The sequence below is a fragment of the Penicillium waksmanii genome (assembly GCF_028829765.1).
Source record: "Penicillium waksmanii strain IBT 27052 chromosome Unknown utg000007l:1.0-4314555.0:1.0-4317578.0, whole genome shotgun sequence".
NCBI lineage: Eukaryota > Fungi > Ascomycota > Eurotiomycetes > Eurotiales > Aspergillaceae > Penicillium > Penicillium waksmanii.
Window position 1 is genome coordinate 295,343 of NW_026643253.1, and position 21,817 is coordinate 317,159.

The following is a 21,817-nucleotide window of genomic DNA, read 5'->3' on the forward strand; positions in this document are numbered from 1 at the left end:
AGGTGTCCTATTTGTTCTCGCCAGGTCGACCCTGGTGAGGACCAATCATGGAGGGTGACGAGAGATGAGTGGAGCCGCCCTGTGAGGCGTGGCGATCATCGAATAGGAGGTGCAAGGTTTGGGGATAAACAACGGGATCATTGGGATGTTTGAGAGTACGTGTACATTCTAGACGAGTGACATCAGGATTGTCCGTTCATGCCAGTGTCGATGTACATACAATAGAGTTACAGTTAGGGCTGAACTCGTCAGGTGGGAATGGCTGACGAGGCAGGAATGTGGAGGGGACCGAAGGGAAGGAGCGACTGGAGGGCACCGTCCAAAGTACAAAAGAGGGAAGGCGCCTGTCAAGTCGATCCTTCCTCATCTTCGATCTTTGGTCCGGTTGCCAAGACTCGTTCCTTCCTTCCTTCAGTCTTTCCTCTTCCTCTTTAGCTTCCTCCTTCTTCTTCTTCTTCTCTTCTCTTCCTTTCTCCATCTTCACCTCCTCAACTTCACACAAGGCTTCTGCCTACCCTGAATCAGTGACTGGTTCTAGAAATACATGCGTGAGTTATCATCTCCTTCTCCACCTCCACCCTTATCTCATCATGATCATCTTTACTAACTTGCCACCTCCACCCCCCAGACCGGATTAACTCGTGGGCGAAAGCTCACGCATCGTCTCGCGGTCCTACCATCACCAGGACCTCCAGCAAACCAAATCTCGATACTATCTCCTCCTCAACCTCCCGCGATGCTGAAGTGACTCCCCCCGTCGCCAAGGCCGAGGGTGAAAGCCCCACCGAGGCCGACGATGAAAAGAAACAATTAAGCATGCTGCGTCGCATGCGCAATGGCAGCATCCGATTCTATCACCACACAAAGGATGCCCTCATTCACAGTTGGGTCAATGTCCTCCTGGTCTTTGTGCCTATCGGCATCGCCTGTAAGGCTGCAGGTCTTAGCCCGGCCATTGTCTTCGCCATGAATGCCGTCGCAATCATCCCCTTGGCTGGTTTGCTGAGCCACGCGACGGAGAGCGTCGCTAGTCGCCTCGGTGATACCATTGGCGCCTTGATCAATGTCACCTTCGGTAATGCCGTCGAGCTGATCATCTTCATTATTGCACTCGTCAAGAATGAGATCCGTATCGTGCAGGCCTCCCTGCTCGGATCCATCTTGGCCAATCTACTGCTGATCATGGGAATGGCCTTCCTCTTCGGTGGTCTCCGCTTCCAGGAGCAGATGTACAACAGCACCGTCACGCAGATGAGTGCTTGTATGTTGAGTCTGTCCGTCATGTCGCTGCTCTTGCCAACCGCCTTCCATGCGTCCTTCAGCGACAGCACCTTCGCCGACAGCCAAACACTCAAAGTGAGCCGTGGTACCAGCGTGGTTCTCCTGCTGGTCTACATCTTGTACATTCTGTTCCAGTTGAAATCGCACTCCTACCTCTACGCCAGTGTGCCCCAGCGCATCATTGACGAGGAGTCGCATCCCGGTGTTCTCGCCGAGTTCTTGAACAGCTCCGACTCGTCATCGAGCTCTAGCGACGATTCTGTCGATACTACCACCTCATGGTCCACTGCGAAGCGCATCAAGAAGGCCATTGGGAATCGTCGTCGTCGTAAGTCCAGTACCAGCACCACGTCCGGCAAGGGTACTGTGTCGCGCCAATCGACCCAAAAGCAGGTCATGGTGAATGAGAATCAGGGTTCCATCGACAACTCCATTGGCAGCACCAACAGCGTTGCTGTTGATGATGAAATCAACTATGATGCTGATGCCGACGCCCAGGGTTCGTCTGAAGTCCGCTCTCGCGACTTCGGTCAAGCCCTCACCAAGATTGGCACTGCGCAGAGTGAAAAGGCTCGTCGTCGCGAACGCAAGAAGCGCCGCTCCAAACGTGCCGAGAAGGCCGTGGCAACGGCTCAAGCTCAAGCTCAGGCACACCCGCAGATCCTGCCGGCGCACGTTCAGGCCCCGCGTCCTTCAATGGCGGGCGCCAAGTCTGTCCCGAGCTTCGCAGGAATGGAGGGTGCAGTCGAGAACGAGGCCCAACGCAAATGGTCACCCTTTGGACCAATTCCTTCTCTGCTTTCGAACACCGTGTTCAGCTCGCAGAGTCCGGCCAATTCCCCTCAACTGGGTAGTGCCGCTGCGCGCCCGACCATGGCCCGGAGTAATTCCCTCCCCGCGCGGGTCACTCGACAGCCGCCGGTCGGAAACGCGGTGCAGTTTGCCAGGGGTGCATCTCGTCTCACGGATCCTCTGGACCCCATCGCTCCCACCGTACAGCCGCAGGAGATCGAGCCCGAAATGTCGCGCACGGCGGCGGTGGTCATGCTTCTTCTCTCTACCGGTCTGGTCGCCGTGTGCGCCGAGTTCCTGGTTGACGCGATTCCGGAAATGATCGCCAGTTCGCCTGTCAGCGAGGCGTTCATTGGATTGATTATTCTTCCGATTGTCGGAAATGCTGCCGAGCACGTTACGGCGGTCACTGTCGCGACGAAGAACAAGATGGATTTGTCAATTGGTGTTTCTGTCGGAAGTAGTATTCAAATTGGTAAGTTTGACTTCCCTCTTTATCATGTGGGAACCAGCTATGGACACGCGCGCTAATTGCTCTTGTAGCTATATTTGTCACCCCGCTTGTTGTTATTCTCGGATGGTGCATGGACAAGGACATGTCGCTGTATTTCACCCTTTTTGAAACAGTGTGTCTGTTTGTCACAGCTTTCGTGGTGAATTTCCTTGTCCTGGATGGTCGCAGTAATTATCTGGAAGGTGCACTGTTGATTGCTGCGTACGTGATCATCGCGCTGGGGGCCTTCTTCTACCCCGATAACAGCAAGGCCAGCGTGTGGGCGGGGGCTTAGGATCAGTTGACTTGATCTGAGCTGCAGGGCCATTTGCAGTTTGCAGATGGTAGCTCCTTGGCCGAATCTGGGTTGCTCTTTACTAGGTTAGCTGGATAGCTTTACAATGCATATGATTTCTCCGGAACACTCTCTCTTAGTCCTGTTCTCCCCTGTAACAAACCCCTCATCTTTATCTGTCGCCCTCATCCTTCAACTTCCGTCTCCAACTCCACTCTACACCTTCTCTCCACTCAACCCACAAAACAGCCCACTTCCACGCCCAACGACCCAACCTACCCAGCCAAGCCGATGCCAACCATCTCCGAATGTAACTGCGCCACGTGTGCCACTCCGAGTGGCTGTGCAAGCACGCTAGCAGCCCTGACTGGTCCGCCCTATACTCCGTAAGGGAGGCATGGCATGAAATGATTCGACCGAATTCTCTCCTGACAGCCGATGTGGAGCTGCGGGATTTCCGCATCGGCAGGGTTTATTCTCTCATAGGAGGGGTACAGAGTACAGAGTACAGAATGCCTATGCTACCTTCAACAGGATGCCCCTTTGTTTATTGTAATAGTGATAGGGGTGGCAGTGTGGCAGTGTGGCTAGGGATCCATATTGTATTGCATAGGGGTGAGTTAGGGTTTGTTCCATCTCCAGGCTGCCACGTTATTAGCCGCCGTCAAGCTTTGAGCCAACCATGGATTGGAATTAGGGGTTTGTTTGTCTGTATCTAAGACTCCCTACTCCGTATAGCCGCATCCATCTGATCTAGTATACATAGGTACCTACAGACTACATCTACAATTGACAGGACAATATCAGCCGACGGTAACACGCAGCCCTTGGCGTTTCACTTCATTTCATCCCATGCCATCTTTCCACCCGCATCTGCTCAGCTGTTTGTATGCAGCAGCGGTTGTCTCACGAATGGATCTGCCTGGCCCTGAACCTCCATTCCCAACCTCCACTCTCACCCTCCACCATTTTCCTGGCGCTAAGAACGGGTGGAGTCAACGGAGTGGCCCGGATGAAAGTCCCCTTAGTGCCAGTGTTTTGTTCTGTTCCAGTCTAGTCTAGTCTTTTATATCGATATTGTCTAGTCGACAGTTACCAACAAAACACTAGCACCAACATCGACTCCCCACTCCACCACTCCACCACTCCACCACCTCTTATAAACCCTCCCTCCTCCCTCTCTTTCCATTTCCTCTCTCCTCTCTCCTCTCCTCTCATCCATCCATCTCCCTCCCACAATGTCCTACTACCAGGACTACAACCGCCCCCCCACAGGGCAGTCCCTACCAAGCCCCACCCTACGAAGGCTACGGCCAACAACAACCTCCACCAGCACCGTACGACAGCCGACCCCCCCTACGACCGAAGCCCCTACAGCGCCCCTCCACCCGGCGCCCGTCCCCCGCCAAACCCACCCCCACCCGCACCACCAGGCTGGCACCAAGAATGGGAGCCCTCAACCCGGCGCGCATTCTGGGTCGAAGAAGCGACCGGCCGCTCGCAATGGGAATCACCCTTCCCATCCGCCGCACCTCAGGGTCCTCCCAGCGGATATTATGATGGCTCGCGCAGTGTGCCTCCCCCCGAAGGCGGATATTATGCGCCGCCCTCCGGTCCTCCCCCGTCCGGATATGATGAGCGTGGCTATGGCGGCGGTGGCGGGTATCCCCCACAGGAGGAGAAGAAGTCTAGTAATGCGGGTAAATACCTTGCGGCTGGTGCGGCTGGTTTAGCACTTGGTGGTATTGCGGGTGCTGTTATTGAGCATGAAGTTAGTACGTATTTCCGGGAACTAAACCAAACCTCAATTGAGTTGAGGTCCCCAATATATGGAGCGAGACTTGTTGCTAATATAATTTTGCAGACTCCGATGACTCGTCTGATAAGGAAGAGCAGGAGGAGCGGGAGAATGAAATGCGTCGTGAGGCGTACGAGGATGGTCGTGAGGATCAGGCTGATTATGATGAGGAGTATTACGATGATTAGGAGGCTCAGGTCTTTATTCGGGGATATTAGCTCTTTTGTTTTAAGTGCAACGCATTGGCGCGGAAATTCTTCTTGTGCAGTTCGAGTCGAATGATTACAAATATCCTTTTTGTAGATGTGGTATTCCGTGTAGATCAACGCGGAAGTGGCTGATTTCAGCCCTACAGTTCAGATGAACTGACCTCAGCCTTATAGAAAACGGAACTGGGAAGGTTCGAAATTTTCGACCTCCCTTGGCCAGACCAATAAACACCGGGACAAAAAACCAGAAACCCCTCCATCTGGATCTCGCCAGCAAAATATTGGCGCATTGCATCGCATCCACTGTTTCGGCCTATAACGACGAGAGTGGGATGCATCTGCCCCGCATCGTATTCCGGGGTTGATTGGAGCCACGCGATCTCGACAAGTTTGAGGTAAAGAGATCTTGGCAGATTCCTGGAGCCAGCTGAGTTTTACGAGGCTCCTGAGTTTTTCTATCTTATTGGTAATTTGTTTGAAGAACTGGAATCTGAGAATGCTGTTTCCGATGATGAGGATGACTATGAAGATGACGAGTCTTATGACGATCGAGATGACAAGTTTGATGAAGAAGCCAATATACGACCACTTACCATATTTATAATATATAAACACTATCAGAGCTATTTCTAGATAGGAGGTAGATGCTGCTCAATTTTTATTGCATTTTTAGATGGTTTGGCGGCCAGGCGTAACATAGCGATATTGAACGGCCATCGCGGCGGCCGACCATAGCCGGCATCACGCAACGATCATGAAAGCGTTAAGACAGCATGACTGACGATGCGACGGAGCTACTCCAAAGTGGAGAAAGGAGTAACATCGAACCAATCATATTAGGGTAGTCGAATAGGTAGAAGCCGCTCATGATCGTTGTTGTCCTCCATTAAACCAAGGAGCGCCCCAAGCCCAAGGATTACCTCTTTACCTACAGATCAAGTTATCCATTTTGGTACTTAACGAATTTATGAATAGGAAGTAAATGGTTTAATTGCCTGGCTGAAACTCCTTCAAATCACTCTCAACCTGCAACTATTGAAATGAAACCGGTCTCGCTTGGGACAGGAAGGCCTCTAGACCTAAGCTTCCTAGCCCTTTTAGTTCTTCTCTTAGAAGACAGATTTTCCTAATTTTCATACAGAGTCAAGTCTGAGCATGAAATCCTCGCTATGTGGCCCTGGCCAGAAGCTTCTTGTATTTCGGCATTTGGCGTATCTTCGGGCAACAACGAAGCGCGCGGCCAGTCGCCAATCTTAGCAGATGCTCGAGGGATGGTCCAAAGTCCGCTACCCGCTTCAGCAGGGAGCTCCCCGGGAATTTTCTCAGGCTCTTCGGGGAAACACTCAGTCTTCTTTGGGGCAGGCTTAGGCTCTTCAGGGGCAGGCCCGGGTTCTTCGGAAAAAGGCTCAGGTTCTTCGGGGAAACACTCAGTCTCTTCTGGTACAGACTTAGGCTCTTCAGGGGCAGGCATAGGCTCTTCAGGGGCAGGCATAGGCTCTTCAGGGGCAGGCATAGGCTCTTCAGGGGCAGGCATAGGCTCTTCAGGGGCAGGCCCAGCTTCTTCGGAAAAAGGCTCAGGTTCTTCGGGGAAACAGTCAGTCTCTTCTGGTGCAGGCTTAGGGTCTTCAGGGGTAGGCCCGGGTTCTTCGAAAAAAGGCCCAGGCTCTTCAGGGGCAGGTTCGGGCTCTTCGACAAAAGACTCAGGCCCTTCGGAAACAGGCCCTTGAAGAGGGGTTCTATTTGAGATGATGCCGTTCGGTGTCTTCACTAACAGTATAGCAAAACATTGGTTCAGCTTATTAGCGTAAATTTAATTTGCTAGAAGTGACTTACCCTGCTGATCTTTCATAGAAAAAATGCGAATAGATAATATCTCGATGATCATTTTCATCACCGCATTATCAAACTGATGGTCTTGGCCGATAATATCGTAGAACTCGCGTAAACCAAGCCCCGGATCATTAGGCTTTAGTGAGCGCTGCAGGTTCGCTTGAATGTAACCTGGAACCCAAGTTTCACCTACAGGAAGACTTGAAAAAATATCCCTCATTACCCGCAGTAATTCAAGAACAGGAAGCTCCTTATCTAATTGCTGCATCTTTTGCTGAGCAAGGATTTCAAGATCAGTAAGGCCCCAAGTCCTTGACGCCTGGTAGACTAAAACGCTCCTCTTGTACTCTCTGGCGAGATCTAATGTGCCTTCGTCAAGAGGCGAACTGACTGTCTCGTAGCCGCCTGTGTATAAGAAGTGCACTACAGTATGCCCAACGTCTTCATCAACATCAGACATGATGATAGTTGATAATCCAAGAGATGCCACGGTGAATTTTGGATGATTCCGAAGGAACTGAGCGGGAATGCCATATCGCTTACTCCCTATCATGAGGGTAACAAGAGGGAATTCGTAGGGCCAGTGAATAGGTTAGAAAACGCCTATTATAACTCATTCAAGAACTCACGATGACAAAGGCCGATGGTAGTCAATTTTGGGAGAGATCTCTGAGGTGAGGGGCCGCCTAGGCACCTCGTTGGACTTGCGCTGCTTCGTTTTCTTTTTTGCCATGTTTCAGTCTTCCTGTAACTTTGCTGGCTATCAAGTAATCCCCAAGAGATTATACAAGAAACATTTGAAAGATAATGGCGAGAGAAGAAGCCCGACTACATTTAATATAGCCGGGGAGGGGGAGAAGCAAGGTAATGCAAGTATGAGTTGTCCTGCAAAGCGACCGGAACACGTCATCTGTGCAGTGAATGGCAATTTAGTGTCAGTTTTTGAAATGCAATATGAGTCAGTATATGGACTGCTACGAACAACTGCTTTCTCTTCAATCCTTGAAGTCCATAGATCATGGAGATAGCTTATCCGAAAAGCTTGTGTGGGCTGCTGATAATCGCCCGGGCCGTGAACGGAACGGGCCGACGTGTGACTGTTTAACTTTGCTCCAACATAAGAAAAAAGTCAGCGGCGAAACTGGGAACGAGCGGGGTAAATGAGCTATATGTGATATAGGAGAACATGGAGCAAGGGAGCCAGATGCCACCAATTAGTTTCAATAATAACTCTTTATTAGGATCCTTCGTGCGTCATGCCTCCTATTCACTGCACGTTCTGTGGCGGACGATCGGAACCCACAAAAGGATAAGAGAAAAAAGAAAGTACTTAAAATTATATGAAGAACACTCTAAAATTTGCGAAAGAGTAAAAGAAAGCCCCGGCAGTTAATCATTTTCGGAGGAAGCCTCTTTCGGCATTTTTAGACGACAAGTGCAGTCCGTATTGCTCGTGCTGGGTAGCTGCTCGAATTAGAGGATCATATAGCATGATTTATTTGGTGGCTTGAACAGAGACTCGCCACAAAATGTCAGACTGTATCTCAACGTCGCCGCAGAATATATCCCAGAGAAGGCACACGTTTGTGTTGCCACCAGGCTCGGATACTTTTATCTAGTTCAATACCCCTGTAATTTGAGAATAGTTAAGCTAGAGTCTCTTTTGGTAGGTCCAGGAATTTCACTGGCCTGCCCAGCCGCTGTTACTAAGCCAATCAGTCGCGAAGAATCCCCTGATTGGCATTCGCCAATAATAATTTGAAATCGAAGAATGTCGGTTGATCCCTGAGAGAACATAATATGTGACTAGCAATTCTCTATTAAATATACATACGAGACACCGAAGCGCCAAGAGAAATTTCGAAACATATATTATAAGCCTAACTTTCAATCATAGGGAGGGATCCATCGGCGAATATGTCTCCAGAGTTGTCAATGCCTCCGAAAGTCCTGTCTATTGAAGTGGATGATACCGATTCTTTTGAGAGTAAATATCGACTGCGAATCGGAGATTCAGTCAGATATATCATCATAGCTCTTAAAACTTTCGACGGAGATACGATTTCATTCCATATTCAGTCCCTGCCGAGACTTTCTTGGTACGATGAGTGGACAGTAGCTCACATCTCGCGAGACGGAACTAGCGGCGACTTGAAAACTTTCATTTCGAACCGAACACTAGCCGATGTCAAGTGTCAATGCAATCAAACCCTGTTTAATTGCTTAGAGTTAAAAAAAATTAAACTGCTCACCGCAATGACTTTCGGAGCTGTCTCACATTCGATCCTTCCAATTCTCTTCCAATCGCCAGTCACCAGCATCATCGCTAGAATAGCCCGTTTCGAATGGGAGTCTCCTCGTATCGAACGCGAAACGAGAGCTTATCAGCTGCTTGAGGGTTCAGGGCTGTCATCGCGATCCCTCGGTCATCTTCACGAGAATGGACGCATCATGGGGTTTCTATTAGTGACAATATAAGGACGCACTGCTTCCATCCTGGATCTGAGTACCTGTGAAAAAGTTTTGGAGAAACTCCATGAATTAGGATATTTACATGGGGACGCGAACCGATATAAGTTTCTTGTAACGGAAGAGGGGGTCAAACTTCTTGATTTTGAACATCTCCAAGAGAATGCTGGCCCGGAGTCAATATACAAGGAGCTAGAGAGTGTACGTGTGGAACTGATAGAAAATTCAGGGCGTGGCGAGGGATTTATCATCCAAGGTGATAGCAATTGAAATGAATTTTAAGGCGCTAGTGTGTGGCTCTCCTTGACTATGAATAGAAGGTGAAATATATTGTTTAGAAACTCTTCAATTGGTTTTTATTCCCTTGTACTCCGAGTCTTCTAGCCTGTGTATCTTATGGATATGATTACTTTACCATGAGTTATCTCTTCTAGAAGTATAGAAGTCTAGTAGTATTACCTAGAGCCCACTCAACCGTCTTCTCAATGGCACCCGGCTCTTTCACTTGAAGAAGAATGTCTTTGATCCATTCCAACTGCGCCATCCTCTGTTCATAATCCTTTCGCATGCCGTCCACCTGACCCTCCATACCATGCCAATTGCGACAATTATTTTTCTTCCCCCCATTTTTCGTGCGAGTCAAAAATTTGATCATGGCCTTGTAACAAGATAGCATCCCCGTCGAAAAAAACTCATCGCTAGATTCACTGGATCCGATTATCCCATGATATCCACAACTTATGTTATATGCCTCATTCCTCCATTTAGAAGGACATAAGTATATTTCCGAAAGGTTGCTCAATTTCTCATATATGCCCGCAACCAACCTTTTCTTCTGCCGCCCAATATAATTTTCGAGCAAAGGGATGTAGAGCTTTCCGAGTTCCTGTCGACCATAGGCTTGTACAAAGCAGTTGTTGCAGCGCATATCGTCAAACATCTCTTGGTCTTCCGAGGTGTGGTTCCACTTCTGAAGCTCCTCTTGATTATTTGTTTCCTGTGGACCTATTTCTTCATCTGTCATATCTGTGCAATGCACAGAAGGATTACGCTGATAGTCGCGTTGCCAATCCTTCCCAGGCCGGAATGAATGTAACTCTTTCCATGTCGAGCAGCCCGGGCATCGAATCATGTACGTTGTCAAATATGAGTGTTCATCATCGGTATCACCCGGCGAGACAGCAAAACTTGGTTGATCTAACGATTGATTCTTGATAACCAGACATCTCGCTAGTCCTGGAAGATATCTGTCGGCTCTAGATTCGCACCGTAGAAGGCGACTTCGAACGGCGGGGGTTTTGGGAGAGCCCATACATGGGGGTCGAGTATTAAGGTCGCCTTGTTGATACCGGCATTCATTGCATTTGCGTCGGTGACGCATAAGACCACAATGCGTAAATTCGATGAGACATGCTTCTTGGCTTAACAAATCGTCTCTTTCGTCCTTTGATAAATCATCAAAGTCTTCGATCGACATCTCCGCAAAGGCGGCCATTCCGCATGCTTGAAATTGGGCTAATCGAGCTTGTCGCTCACCCCAGCTTATATACTTATTTATATAAGTTATAGCAAGTCTGTATCTCTTTTGGAATACCTCAATCTTATTCTCGATGCCAGGGTGTCTTAGGCGCCAAGCTTCATCTGCAGTAAGGTCTCGTCCTATGCTCGTCGGTTCCCAACTCGTAAATCTGGTGACCATAGGCGAGCCAGGGATAGGTTTTCGGTAGCTTAGCCCGAAAATACGATGGTTGTCAAACGCAGTATGAGGCAACATGCGGAGACAGTCGCCACAGGCCCATAACATCGATTTCCATTCAGTTTTATTGGAGCACTCAGGGTAGATTGTGTTGGTCCTTGAGTCGTATACCGGTACAGTGTTCCCTCCTTGTTGTGTGGATTCGAAGAACAACAGCCGCTCGCATAAATCCAGCTTCGTTGGTTGAATGACACGTCGCAAATGGACATTTGTTTGGCTGAGCGATATTAGGCTGGCTGGGTCCAAGAGTTGGAAGATCGGGGTCAAAATTTCGGGCGGTAGGTTGGATATCGATGCAACAATATTGGGTGCCATGTTATCTGTTGCTTCATTCAAAGAGCTCTGGCTTTCTGTCGAGATTTTGAAGGCTTCATCGCCTTTTAAGAGAGTGAGACCGCCGAAATCTCGAATTCGGTGAGTGGTCACAATTGGGAGATAATTGGCCCCCACTTGCTGCCGCTAGCTGGCCAAGCCTCAATTATGACTCATTATACGAGTGAATGACTTCTACTACGGATATGCAATATAGAAATGCCAATAATTTTTTGGTTGTCACCTGGGCAGTTATGCAGTGTTTATTTAGGATATCCCTCAATCACTCGGGAAATCCACTTTATTAACCCTACGAGTCCCTTTAGGACCTGGCTTCGGATTTCCCATAAGTCCGACTGTTCCAAAACTCTTCATCTCATTATTATTTTGTTAAGTTTCTCATTCACCACTGAGATGTTATTGCGGTAGGATAGTCTTCAGTTCAGAAATCATCGAAATCAGCACCGCAGCCGTGTGGGTATGACTCGTTGCAACTGCAGTGTGCTTGGCTCGACGCCGAAAAGGATTGTCAGCCTTGATTGTCCAACATTTAATCATAGCGAATAATTACTTAGTGAAAGATGGGAACGCTCGCTGGCAGTCCGCGTTGGCAGACGGGTCGATCGCAAGAGGACAAAACCACCACACTCGAAGAGTGCAGGAAAGCAGTAGACAAAGCGGCGCCCTACTGAGAAAACAGCATTCAGAGCATTCGAGCCCTTAGCATAACCGCAGCGTGCATCCGAAATAACGAAAATAACATTGACCCGAAAGGTGGTTGGTAAGTTAACTATCATCGAGGGCTTATATATTGCATGAACGTAAGGCCTAAAGGCCTACAATGTCACTTGACATCACCAGAGCGATTCCCCTACTACATTAGGTATTTATCTTGTGCAGCAATTGCGATCGACATAGGTAACTGCACGCTAATTTCCGTAAGCTAGCCGAGAAATCTACTCTCGGACGGTGGATTCACGCTCATGCTGAAGAATGGATTTACCCTAAAGATTGGGCATTAATATCAAGCGCAATCTTCACTGTGGCATGGGTAAGTTGCCTCCGTGCTATTATTGTACGGCGCTGGTTCGCCGTCGTCAGATTCGTTAAAGAGGATTTGCCTAGGGTCCCCCGGGACCATGCCACCGGTCTCGTAGACCTGTCGTAATTCCTGTTCTTCTTGGTAACCCCGCCCTCCCTCTCCCCCAGCCCTCCTCTGGGGCCTGGTGTCACCAAAATTTCTTCGTTGTGGGATTCTGGAGGTGTCTCCAGGATCCTGTACTTCGTTCCTGGGAACTGCTGTTCCTAGGGTACTTGTGCCCCGCAATTTAGGGAAGGCGTAAAGATGGATGTAAGGACCCACAGGGTTCGAGGTTACGTACTTCCTCTCACCCGGCACCGCCTCAGAAAACTCTCCACATCTCTAAACGCCCGGAAGTGTCTCCGCTGTTCTACCTTTTGCGTTCAGGTCAAACTTGGTAGTACTGGAGGCATATAGACCGGACAATGTATGGCATGTCTTAGCTTTTCTTTTTTGCTTTACAGATCACAATTAAGGTTGCTCCGATTTAAATCTTAGGGATCGAAGTAACTCCAAATATTTCTTCAACTATCTCTTTCAAAACATGATAGTCTTGTATATTATACTACCCCAGCGATTATGCTGATCTGATCGCCCATTCTGCCTTAAGCCGCTGAAGCCATTCTTCAACTGGAAGAACATGCTCTCCAACCTTTACATTGCCCGCGCCGATCTTCTCGCGCTCGGTTGCATCATACGATGGAACATGCAGCATCTCATGGTTCTTTCCACAAATCCCAGGGGCTGAGGTTCCTTCTCGGAGCTTTTTCAAGCAACCTTCATCAAACTCAACATAGTCGCAGTCTCTACACACGTAGATATTGTCTGCGAACGTCCACCTGGTTCTACAACGCCCATCACATCTGTCATCCATTGGGCCTTGAAGCCCAGCTGGCTTGCCATCTGTTTCTGAAGAATTATCCTCAGTCCCCACGGTCCCCATGTCGTCGAGTGGAGCAATTAAAGACCATGCGGCGAGGGCGTCGGCATCCTGACCTGCAAACATCAGATGCATTGCCAACCCATGATAGCCCTGCCAGTCATTGAGCGGATCCTCGTCTGAAAGAAGGTCAAGGTAAACCTTGACGGGACCCCGCAAAGCCTCCTTGGCCTTCTGCTCGTCGCCCTGCAGCACATGCCATCGGGAAATGAGCCGCATTGGGTACGTCTCCTCATATGCCTCTTCCCTATAATTGTTCTTTCTCAAAGACGCCATCTGCTCGAGATGCTCCAGATACTGCGCGGCAGTAACCGGATCGCGTCGAGCTTCCTGGAAACAGACAATCGACAGCTTATTGCGAACCGTCGATTTCACAGTTGGAAGATACGATGCACTGGGCTCATCCATCTGCAGAATAAGTACCCATTGGTGGATGGCAAACTCCCTGTGCTCTGCGATGTTGGTGGTGTTGTTATAGCATAGAAGCGCAACCCTGTGCATGAGTAGGGCCTGACAGACCCTCCCAAACTCCTCCTCGGCGATATCGCCAGCCTTTCTGCCTTCTTTGTATCGCTTCTTTGCAGCATTGACCGCTATATTGTAACTTTCGAGAATGATTTCGAAACTTTCGGTATTGTAAGCTAGCGCAAAGAGAGCTTCATGGTAATTCTCCTTGTCGTAGTTAGCATGGAACGCTTCCGTGCGATGATCTAGTCCAGTCGTCTTATCTGTCGAGTCCTTGCGCGATTGTAGGAACTCAAGTAGACCTTGATAGTCACTGTTCTCGTGGAAGAACATCATCAACGAAAGCGTCACTTCGTAGTCATCTGGCCGGTCCTGAAGTATGCTCTTGTAAATTGCGCACGTTTGATCGGTATTACCAGCCTCCTTGTTCCATTCAGCGAGATCGCGCGATATCCAAGAGAGCTCTTCTTTAGCATCATCAGCGTCTGCTATTTCGCCGGACTCAATTGACTTTGCCGTCGACTCCAAAATTTCGATTGCCATCTTGTACTCCTTTTGGGAGGCATAGCAGTCTGCTAGCCCCCATTGCGAGAGCCAGTTGACACTCTGGAGTGAGGACGCGAGCTTGAATTGTTCAATGGCTTGGGGGTGTCTGCCAAGTTCTCGGAGCGTGCGTGCCAGGTTACGAGTCTCTTCATAGCCCAATCTATCCAATCCAATCTGGCGTTGTACCCATTGCGCAGCGTCGAAAATCCGACTGGTTTCGATGTCCTTCATCTCTGAATCGATATTGAATCGATTGACGCTAGAATTATTTCGGCTCTCAATCTATGAACCGGTCAGCCCTCGGGTACTTTGTTCTTGATAGCAGCTGTGCCGGTCGTACCTTTGTGAGATACCCGTGTATCGCAGCGAAAACGTAAATAATGCCATCCGTGCCTTCCTGTAACCATCTGCGCCCCAAGAACCGAGCGATGTGTTCGAGAAGATCTGCATCAGGCTCAGACTTGGAACTCAGACTTCTCACCCACTTGTTTTGATCACTCGAAAGATTCTTCGTGAAGGCAGAGTCTTGGAACCATCTCAATATGACGTCGGTATATTCATCGTCGAAGATCCACATTGCCCGAAGCCAGGAGTTTTCCGTGGTCCACCACTGCCTAATAGTAGCTTCGTCTGCAAAGAGTTGCACTAACGGAGGACCGAGTGCCCTTTTGTGTTGTGGTTGTGTCAGAGAGGGATCGGCATCCATAAGATGGTCAGCGAAGCAGGCGATAGCATAATCGAGCAACGGAGCTGAATCTGGCGATTTGCTAGAGCAGATGATCTCTAAGCAATCTGCCACGATTCTCAGATCCGCTGTTTCAACATCCACTCCAATGCGAGCAGTCTTCCCTTTGAGTTTCCGCTGGAAGAAATCATCAGACCCGAATTTATTGAATAACTTCGGGTCGCAAACGGACTCCAGACCTCGCCGGACAACCCTTACCTCAACCTCATTGATATCTTCAGTAAGATTCAAGTTTTGGGCATCTTCGGAGTCGTGTGATTTCAACTCTGTTCGTAAAAATTCCTCGATGGAGTCAGAGACTAGCACCACCTGTGACGTTGGCGGGGTGACTTTGGTGACGGGATGTGGTTCGCCCAGGATGCGAAACAGCGAGGAGTACTGGTTCGTGATCTTCTCCGCTAGTGGTCGAAGAGAAGACTCCCGAGTCTTAAGAAAAAGGACTGACTCTAGCTCCTGCAGGCTGAGGGAGCGTTTGGCAAAGACGACCCAGGTGAGGAGAGTATTCAGGTCGGAGATCTCATCGTCACTAAGTGTTTCATTCAGGAGATCCATCTTTCTCACGATCGTGTCAGATCGATTTCCTCCTGATCGAGATTTGACTGGATTTGGTCAAGCACCTCGTCAACAGTATATTTTGGCGTTATTGTGAGATCGACTTTGGTTGTCTGAGCGAATGACCCACACGCCCGGTCCCACGCCTCTTGCAGGTTATAGTCCTCTTTAATCTCAGTAGCAGACATCGGGTAATGTGCCGATGTTTATTGTGAGCTATTGAAGTGGAGCCGCTGTTGCCTCTGCGCGGTGCTGAAAACGCTTCTTTAAAGACAAGCTGACCACTGAACAAATCGGGGGAACAAATAAAAACACAGAGGTAGGGGGGCTGGAAAAATGCCCAACCGACAAGCGGCTAAGTTCAGCTGCTCGAAATGAGGGGGGTTTCCAAGCCAATGGGAGTAAGCCACAGCCCGTCCACTCGGTCGCCAAGCTTTCAGCCGTGGAGGTGATGCTTAATAAATCCAGAGTCAATTGCAGAACAGATAGTTTCACTTTCTCAAAGTTGTAATTACTTCTTCTGGTATAGAGCCACGCAATCTAGATTGAGTATTGAGTCCATTACAACTGCTCACCGATGAGACGATACGCATCCAATGAATACTTACCAAACATGTACTAATGGTGACGGTAAAACTGCCGCCACAGGAAGTGATTGGCTCCCAGAGCACAGGGTGAGTTAAGTCACCCCGCCGCCCTGAGCAGCCTGATCGCTCACCTCAATGCTCAGGCCGACTGGCCCATTCGATCTCACCCTGCTCCTCTGCTCTTTCACATTCCCCGACGATAATCGCACTGCTGGCAACTAGTGTTTCTGGGAGCGAAGGTCAGAAGAACAGAACACCATATTTCCCAGCATAATTAATTTCCCTGTCAGTTCATGGAAACGGTATTCATATAGACTAAATCAAGATACCTTAAATTCTGAATGCATTGGTTGTCCTCTAGCAGAAGACTATTTCACAACGGCTAGCAGAAATCCATCATGAGTCTTCGATCCAACTGTTTGCATCACAACAGCATCGACCCGATCATCTGCTCCAGCCTTAGCAATGACATCAACAGCATCCCTGTCTCGTTGATTTTCTCCCACAATTCCACTCTCCAACATGTTCTGAACAACGTTGTCAATGTAGATCACAGCCCCTTGACCCTTAGACACTTTCACGCCAAAGTCGAAGTAATTCCACTGATTAGGCCAGTCCGCATCGATAAACACAAAGTCGAACGGTTCTCTCACTCCCTTTTCTATTTCTGTTACCAGCGTCGGGAGGACGTCAAGACCTGCTCCGAGGAGAACATCCACTTCATCAGGCACCTTTACACCAGCGGCGCGCAGATTTTCGATGGCAACATCTCGGTGATGCGGCGAGACTTCGATACTGGTAACCTTCCCGCGCCCCTTGACGGCCTTCGCGAACCATATACTAGAGTATCCCCCGAGAGTGCCGATCTCCAGCACATTGCGTGCAGAACCGATGGTTGTAAGTAGCGATGCGAATTTTCCTTGAGCTGGAGAGACCGCGATCATTGGGAGACCCCTTTCGGTGCTGTTTGTATAGGCATGCTCGAGACCTTCGTCGACGCCGATGAGATGTTCTTTGATGTAGGCGTCAACGACTTTTGTCTGATCGGTTGATTTGGAGGACATTGTGGTGATTAGATGTCTTGACTATTTGGAAGGTGGATTATTCTTGATTCGAATGGAGTGTGTTGCTTGTTAGAAATTTCATTTTCTGCTGGATTTTGGTCATTCTTATACAAAGCTCTGATCTGTATGAATCAGCGTCTCGGCTTTAGATCTCGGGCCTGCAACAATCTCCGAGCAGGGGATGCAACTTGCCAAGGAGTGGCCTGTGATTTTAGCTTTCCCGTTATATATTCCGATAGCCCCGAGATCTGATAACGCAAAACACGTGCATTCAAGTTCCAATGTACTAAGAGGTGATTGACCAGTTTCGCCTTTTGACTCTCGGAACTTACTCTCCGAGTCACCTCATACAAGCTGCCTAGTTTCAGAAATTACTCAGATGCAACATTTGGAGCTTGTAGGGGGCTAAATTTGTGTCCATAAAAATTTTCATTGTTTCTGCAATATTTTAAATGAATTTGGGTTAAATGAATTCGAAATTCGAGAATGTCCAGGCAGCCGGATCACCGAAAAAGAACTCCTCCTCCAGAGACTCCAAAGGGAAATCAACCTGACTGGTGTTAGATATCAAATATTCAACGGTATTGTCACTAGATCGATTTCTCTAAGACATACCGGGTTAACTGCTTCATAATCATATGACGGGTGGTAAAGCGCTGCCAGGGCATTGTGATCCCCGGCCGGTGGTGATTCTGTCAAGTTGAGCTGTGTATGTTGAAGTTAATGTTTGTCTTTGGCAAAGATCTCCCAAATACATACCATCATCTTCACGGATATCAAATCCTCTTGAGAGCCTCGAATTCGGTGGTATTGTCTCGCAACATGCTCAATTGCCTGCTGTTTTTGTCTGGTCTCATCTGATGGACTCATGGCTGAATTGAGTAGAGATCGACCAGCAGAAATATACCAATATCGTGTGAAATCAGTGCCGAGGCGTGTAATTCTATCTTCAAATAAAAGCAAGGAATTTTCAAGATACTCGATGGACGGTCTAATATTTATGCCGAACAGATCACCTAGATTGTTGGAGTTAGCTGCCGATTGCCCAAGGTAGGGACTCGGAGGGAATTTTGGGTAGTACCTGGAGTATTATGGGATATATATGCACAGTGGCAAACTGCCAAAGCTGCTCGAAAATATTCTTGTCGAAAGAGTAGAATGAACGAGTACTGATGCTGGGGTAATTGCCGGACCTGCTCGAGAATTTTCTGTGCTGCTTGAAAGCATATCATCCGAGAAACAGAACATCGAGAATTGGAATCCATTTTCCTGGCAAATGGCATATGCAAAAGAATTAAAAGCTGTTGGAGCTGGATTTGTAAAATTGCCCCAGATAGCGCCCCTCCACCATCACTAGGACACGATCGCATCCAAGCTGGGAGATTTTCGAGCTCGGCCTTTACTAGCTCTTCATAATCCACGACTTGCTCCCATTGCAACGGGAGACCGAGGTTATTGACTAGCGAGTTCAGCGTAGCACGAAGTGCGAAGCTAGACTTTGAAGCATGCAGATACGAGCTGTCTGTGTACAGGTCCCAGTCCTTCGAGCGAGATGTATCGTCAGCTTCATCTATGAGATCATCATCATCAATATTCTGAACCGTCGCACAGTCCGAGGAGACACCAGCAAGGGCCGAAGGCATCCCTCGGTCAATCGATGCCTGAAGTTCTAGCTCGGTTATGGTAGCCCATAGTCGTCGTCGCATCTCATGGTCGAAGCCAGTGCACTTTTGACCCAAATTCCCCGGATCTCGGTGAAATCCTGCAGCCATGGCCTGCCTAAGAAGAGTGCCTGCTTCCGTCCAGATGCGTTTCTTCTTGATCACATTGACCTGTTTGGAGAGTAGTAAAAGGCAGCGAATCTGCCATATGGCTAGATAAATCTGCTTATGGCTTTGATTCTGAAGCCAGCGCTCGGATACTTCAATCCACAACGCCGCACGTTCACGTACCACGGCGCTGTCACCAACGTGGGTGCTTTTTTCTTCCGACAGGCAGCTCGCGGTGGACATCATCAGAAGCATAAGAATAACGAATGCGGGCCTGGTAGCCTTTCTGTCCAGTAGGAAGGTTTGATACTCTTTCCAGAAGCTTGGGACGTGAATGATGCGATATGTTGTCTCGACGGTGTCTAGGTAGGCATGAATCAAGCGATTCGTTGTTTCTTCATTCGGAAACAGATGGAGGAAGTCCATTTTGACTGCGGGGAACACTTTTTGCCTTTCTGTCTTCCATTTGATTTGCAGAGACTTTAGTTCGCGTTGGACACGTGGAAGAGATGGATGCTGCTTAATACTGTCTTGCATAAATGAGCGGAGCTCGGGGAACTAGCAAGAATCAGATTAAGCACGTAAAATATCCGAAAATGAAGAGAGACATGGATCTTACATCACCAATCAAGCTCGTGGGATTGCTTCCCCCGTAGAATTGCGTTTTGAAATTCTTGCCTCTAAAAATGACATTCTCCTTCTTCCGAGGCTTTGGGGGCTCCAATAGATGTAGCGAATCTGACATTATAGCTGGTCTTTCCCGCACCAAGGGGTTCATCGCTTGCTCTCCTAAAAGCCCCCAGGTTCCTTGACTCTGCGGGGCTTCCAATATAGGATTTCTGATTGTTGCTGGATGGGCATATTGGCCCTGTGGCGGCGTAAGTATCGCGATTGGCGAAGCTAGCGTGTCAGCCCGAGGCTCCAAGTGGGAGTGATTATTGTCGGAAATCTGCCTTTTGTGGTTTATCGGTGGATTCTCGAAGATGCATTCAATCTGTTGCCCGTGGCATCGACTGCAAGAAGGGTAGCTCCGATCGCATCTCAACTTTCGGCGTCGGCATTGTAAGCACGACAATGTCCGTCTTTTGCGCTTTGGTGCAACTTGCGGAGACGGGGTTGCGGTATTTTCTTTCGGAGACTCCATACCGCAGATATCCGGCTGGGGTGGAATGAAATAAAATCAATAACACCGGGATGGAAGCCGGCGCGCGGAGATGTTAAAGATAGCTCGGATTTGTCGGAGACGATGCGGGGATGCGCTCGGTTATCGAGCATCTCCGAGCCACTCACAGGTTCCCCTTATTTACCCCTCTCAAATATCGATCAGGCACCTTCGCAAACAGCGCACTAGCTTATGTGGCGGATTGAAATACGCAGGTGGATGAATTTTCACTAGCTACGTTACTGGACATCATCGAACTGTCAGCCATTCGAAGGCAACTTGTCAGGCTGGTCAGGCTAGCAGGATCGACCCTTTATCCTAGAACCACCTCAATACGCCAAGTTTCCCGTGATGACGACTATAAGCATGACTAGTCGGAGGCAACGTCTTCCTCTCTGGGCTAAAATTCCGTTGGGTATTTTACTCAGCCCATTGATTGTATTCTATCTCGTGAAAGACATCGTGAAAGACAGACAGAATGCAAAGCGAACGGAAACCGAAAGCTACATTCCCACCGGTAAAGACCAGTGATAGTACAAAATTCAGGGTATTTCGGACTAAGAGTTCTTGAGATTGTCCAGCTTCTCGATTGCAAATGGAGCTTCCATTTGACAAGCATTGGGGCTGCACCTGTTTCGTCTTGAGTTCGCCAAAGCAGGAATAAAAGTCGCCATTGCATCTACATTAACGTCTACCCTTCTGTTCGCCACGAACAATCATTGCTTTGCCTCAACAATAGGGACCGACCCAAACACGACTTTAATGGATCTCCAGCAGATTCGGAGCACATAAATCGTCAAGGCGGCAAGATTCGCCCAGGCGAGAGCAGCACAATAGATCAAAATCTGTGGTGGAATCATCTTAAAAAGTGCCACCGGATCAAAACCAGCCATGTCTTTAAAATCCTCAATTTGGGCGAGAGAAGTTTCGTCCAGGTCAGAGGCACTCGTACTTGCAATTGGATCATCAACGGTTTCCTCGACCCTTTGAAATGCGTCATTGTAGATAGCTGCAGCCATCACTCCGCCGAAAAGGGTCATGAAGAACATGATGACAGCTTTGAAGGCAATCTCATATAGCCAAGCAGCGGAAAAAAGTAGCATGGCGAGTGCATGTTGACGCGATTGGCGGTATCCAGTCGTTAGGCGATGCGCGATAGAATCAGAAGCTTGGTCGCCACCAGGGCCCTTTTGGCTGGGATCCAGGAATACCACCAGGCGGCAAGCAAGGAAGGTGAGCAGACTGATCGACGCGATCGGCTCGATAAACTTGCGGCTCTGGTTGAGGAGGTCTAGGGCCGAAAATCCTAACGCTGTGAGAGTCCACCCAGTCAAGAGGGCAATGGAGATAGACGTGTAAACACGAGAGCCGAAAGAAGGCGAGGGTGATGCCATTTTGATTTCTTTTGAGAGGGTTTGGGAGAAATGGAACGAAGAATTGAGGTTCTTTCAACCCGAAGGTGGCGGTCTTTTTATTTGTGTTATTTTTTTACTGAAGCGGCCCCCATTTGCGGCTCTATTTTTCCCTTCTTCCACCTTCTCTTCCCCACCTAAGTCAGGCAGGGTCTTCTCTTCCGAGCCTCGAGGCGCTGTTTTCGCGATTTTGAGCCCAGTATCGGCTAGTAAGGCCACTAAGACTTCCGGAACACTCTCGGTTATCAACACCCATCGC

General features: G+C 48.8%; 8 protein-coding genes across 8 annotated transcripts; 2 read left to right on the forward strand and 6 right to left on the reverse strand.

The window, feature by feature from the left end:
- Positions 1 to 544: 544 nt before the first annotated feature.
- Positions 545 to 2,861, forward strand: N7481_006946 (uncharacterized protein; the record flags this gene model as incomplete). Its single annotated transcript, XM_057266165.1, has 3 exons — positions 545 to 548; positions 629 to 2,548; positions 2,617 to 2,861. The coding sequence occupies 3 exons, from the start codon at positions 545 to 547 to the stop codon at positions 2,859 to 2,861; spliced, it is 2,169 nt and encodes a 722-aa protein (XP_057120366.1).
- An 852-nt stretch (positions 2,862 to 3,713) lies between these two features.
- N7481_006947 (WW domain protein) lies at positions 3,714 to 4,847 on the forward strand (the record flags this gene model as incomplete). The annotated part of the gene is made up of 3 exons (XM_057266166.1): positions 3,714 to 3,748; positions 4,137 to 4,636; positions 4,726 to 4,847. The coding sequence occupies 3 exons, from the start codon at positions 3,714 to 3,716 to the stop codon at positions 4,845 to 4,847; spliced, it is 657 nt and encodes a 218-aa protein (XP_057120367.1).
- Positions 4,848 to 5,994: 1,147 nt separating this feature from the next.
- Positions 5,995 to 7,158, reverse strand: N7481_006948 (uncharacterized protein; the record flags this gene model as incomplete). Its single annotated transcript, XM_057266167.1, has 2 exons — positions 5,995 to 6,635; positions 6,702 to 7,158. The coding sequence occupies 2 exons, from the start codon at positions 7,156 to 7,158 to the stop codon at positions 5,995 to 5,997; spliced, it is 1,098 nt and encodes a 365-aa protein (XP_057120368.1).
- Positions 7,159 to 9,597: 2,439 nt separating this feature from the next.
- Positions 9,598 to 11,238, reverse strand: N7481_006949 (F-box protein; the record flags this gene model as incomplete). The annotated part of the gene is made up of 1 exon (XM_057266168.1): positions 9,598 to 11,238. One exon carries the CDS (start codon positions 11,236 to 11,238, stop codon positions 9,598 to 9,600), a length of 1,641 nt encoding a protein of 546 aa, XP_057120369.1.
- Positions 11,239 to 12,893: 1,655 nt separating this feature from the next.
- On the reverse strand, positions 12,894 to 15,752 carry N7481_006950 (tetratricopeptide repeat protein; the record flags this gene model as incomplete). Its single annotated transcript, XM_057266169.1, has 3 exons — positions 12,894 to 14,549; positions 14,608 to 15,611; positions 15,695 to 15,752. 3 exons carry the CDS (start codon positions 15,750 to 15,752, stop codon positions 12,894 to 12,896), a joined length of 2,718 nt encoding a protein of 905 aa, XP_057120370.1.
- A 767-nt stretch (positions 15,753 to 16,519) lies between these two features.
- On the reverse strand, positions 16,520 to 17,215 carry N7481_006951 (O-methyltransferase; the record flags this gene model as incomplete). Its single annotated transcript, XM_057266170.1, has 1 exon — positions 16,520 to 17,215. The coding sequence occupies one exon, from the start codon at positions 17,213 to 17,215 to the stop codon at positions 16,520 to 16,522; it is 696 nt and encodes a 231-aa protein (XP_057120371.1).
- Positions 17,216 to 18,231: 1,016 nt separating this feature from the next.
- Positions 18,232 to 19,410, reverse strand: N7481_006952 (fungal specific transcription factor domain-containing protein; the record flags this gene model as incomplete). Its single annotated transcript, XM_057266171.1, has 1 exon — positions 18,232 to 19,410. The coding sequence occupies one exon, from the start codon at positions 19,408 to 19,410 to the stop codon at positions 18,232 to 18,234; it is 1,179 nt and encodes a 392-aa protein (XP_057120372.1).
- Positions 19,411 to 20,862: 1,452 nt separating this feature from the next.
- On the reverse strand, positions 20,863 to 21,540 carry N7481_006953 (uncharacterized protein; the record flags this gene model as incomplete). The annotated part of the gene is made up of 1 exon (XM_057266172.1): positions 20,863 to 21,540. The coding sequence occupies one exon, from the start codon at positions 21,538 to 21,540 to the stop codon at positions 20,863 to 20,865; it is 678 nt and encodes a 225-aa protein (XP_057120373.1).
- Between the last annotated feature and the right edge of the window lie 277 nt (positions 21,541 to 21,817).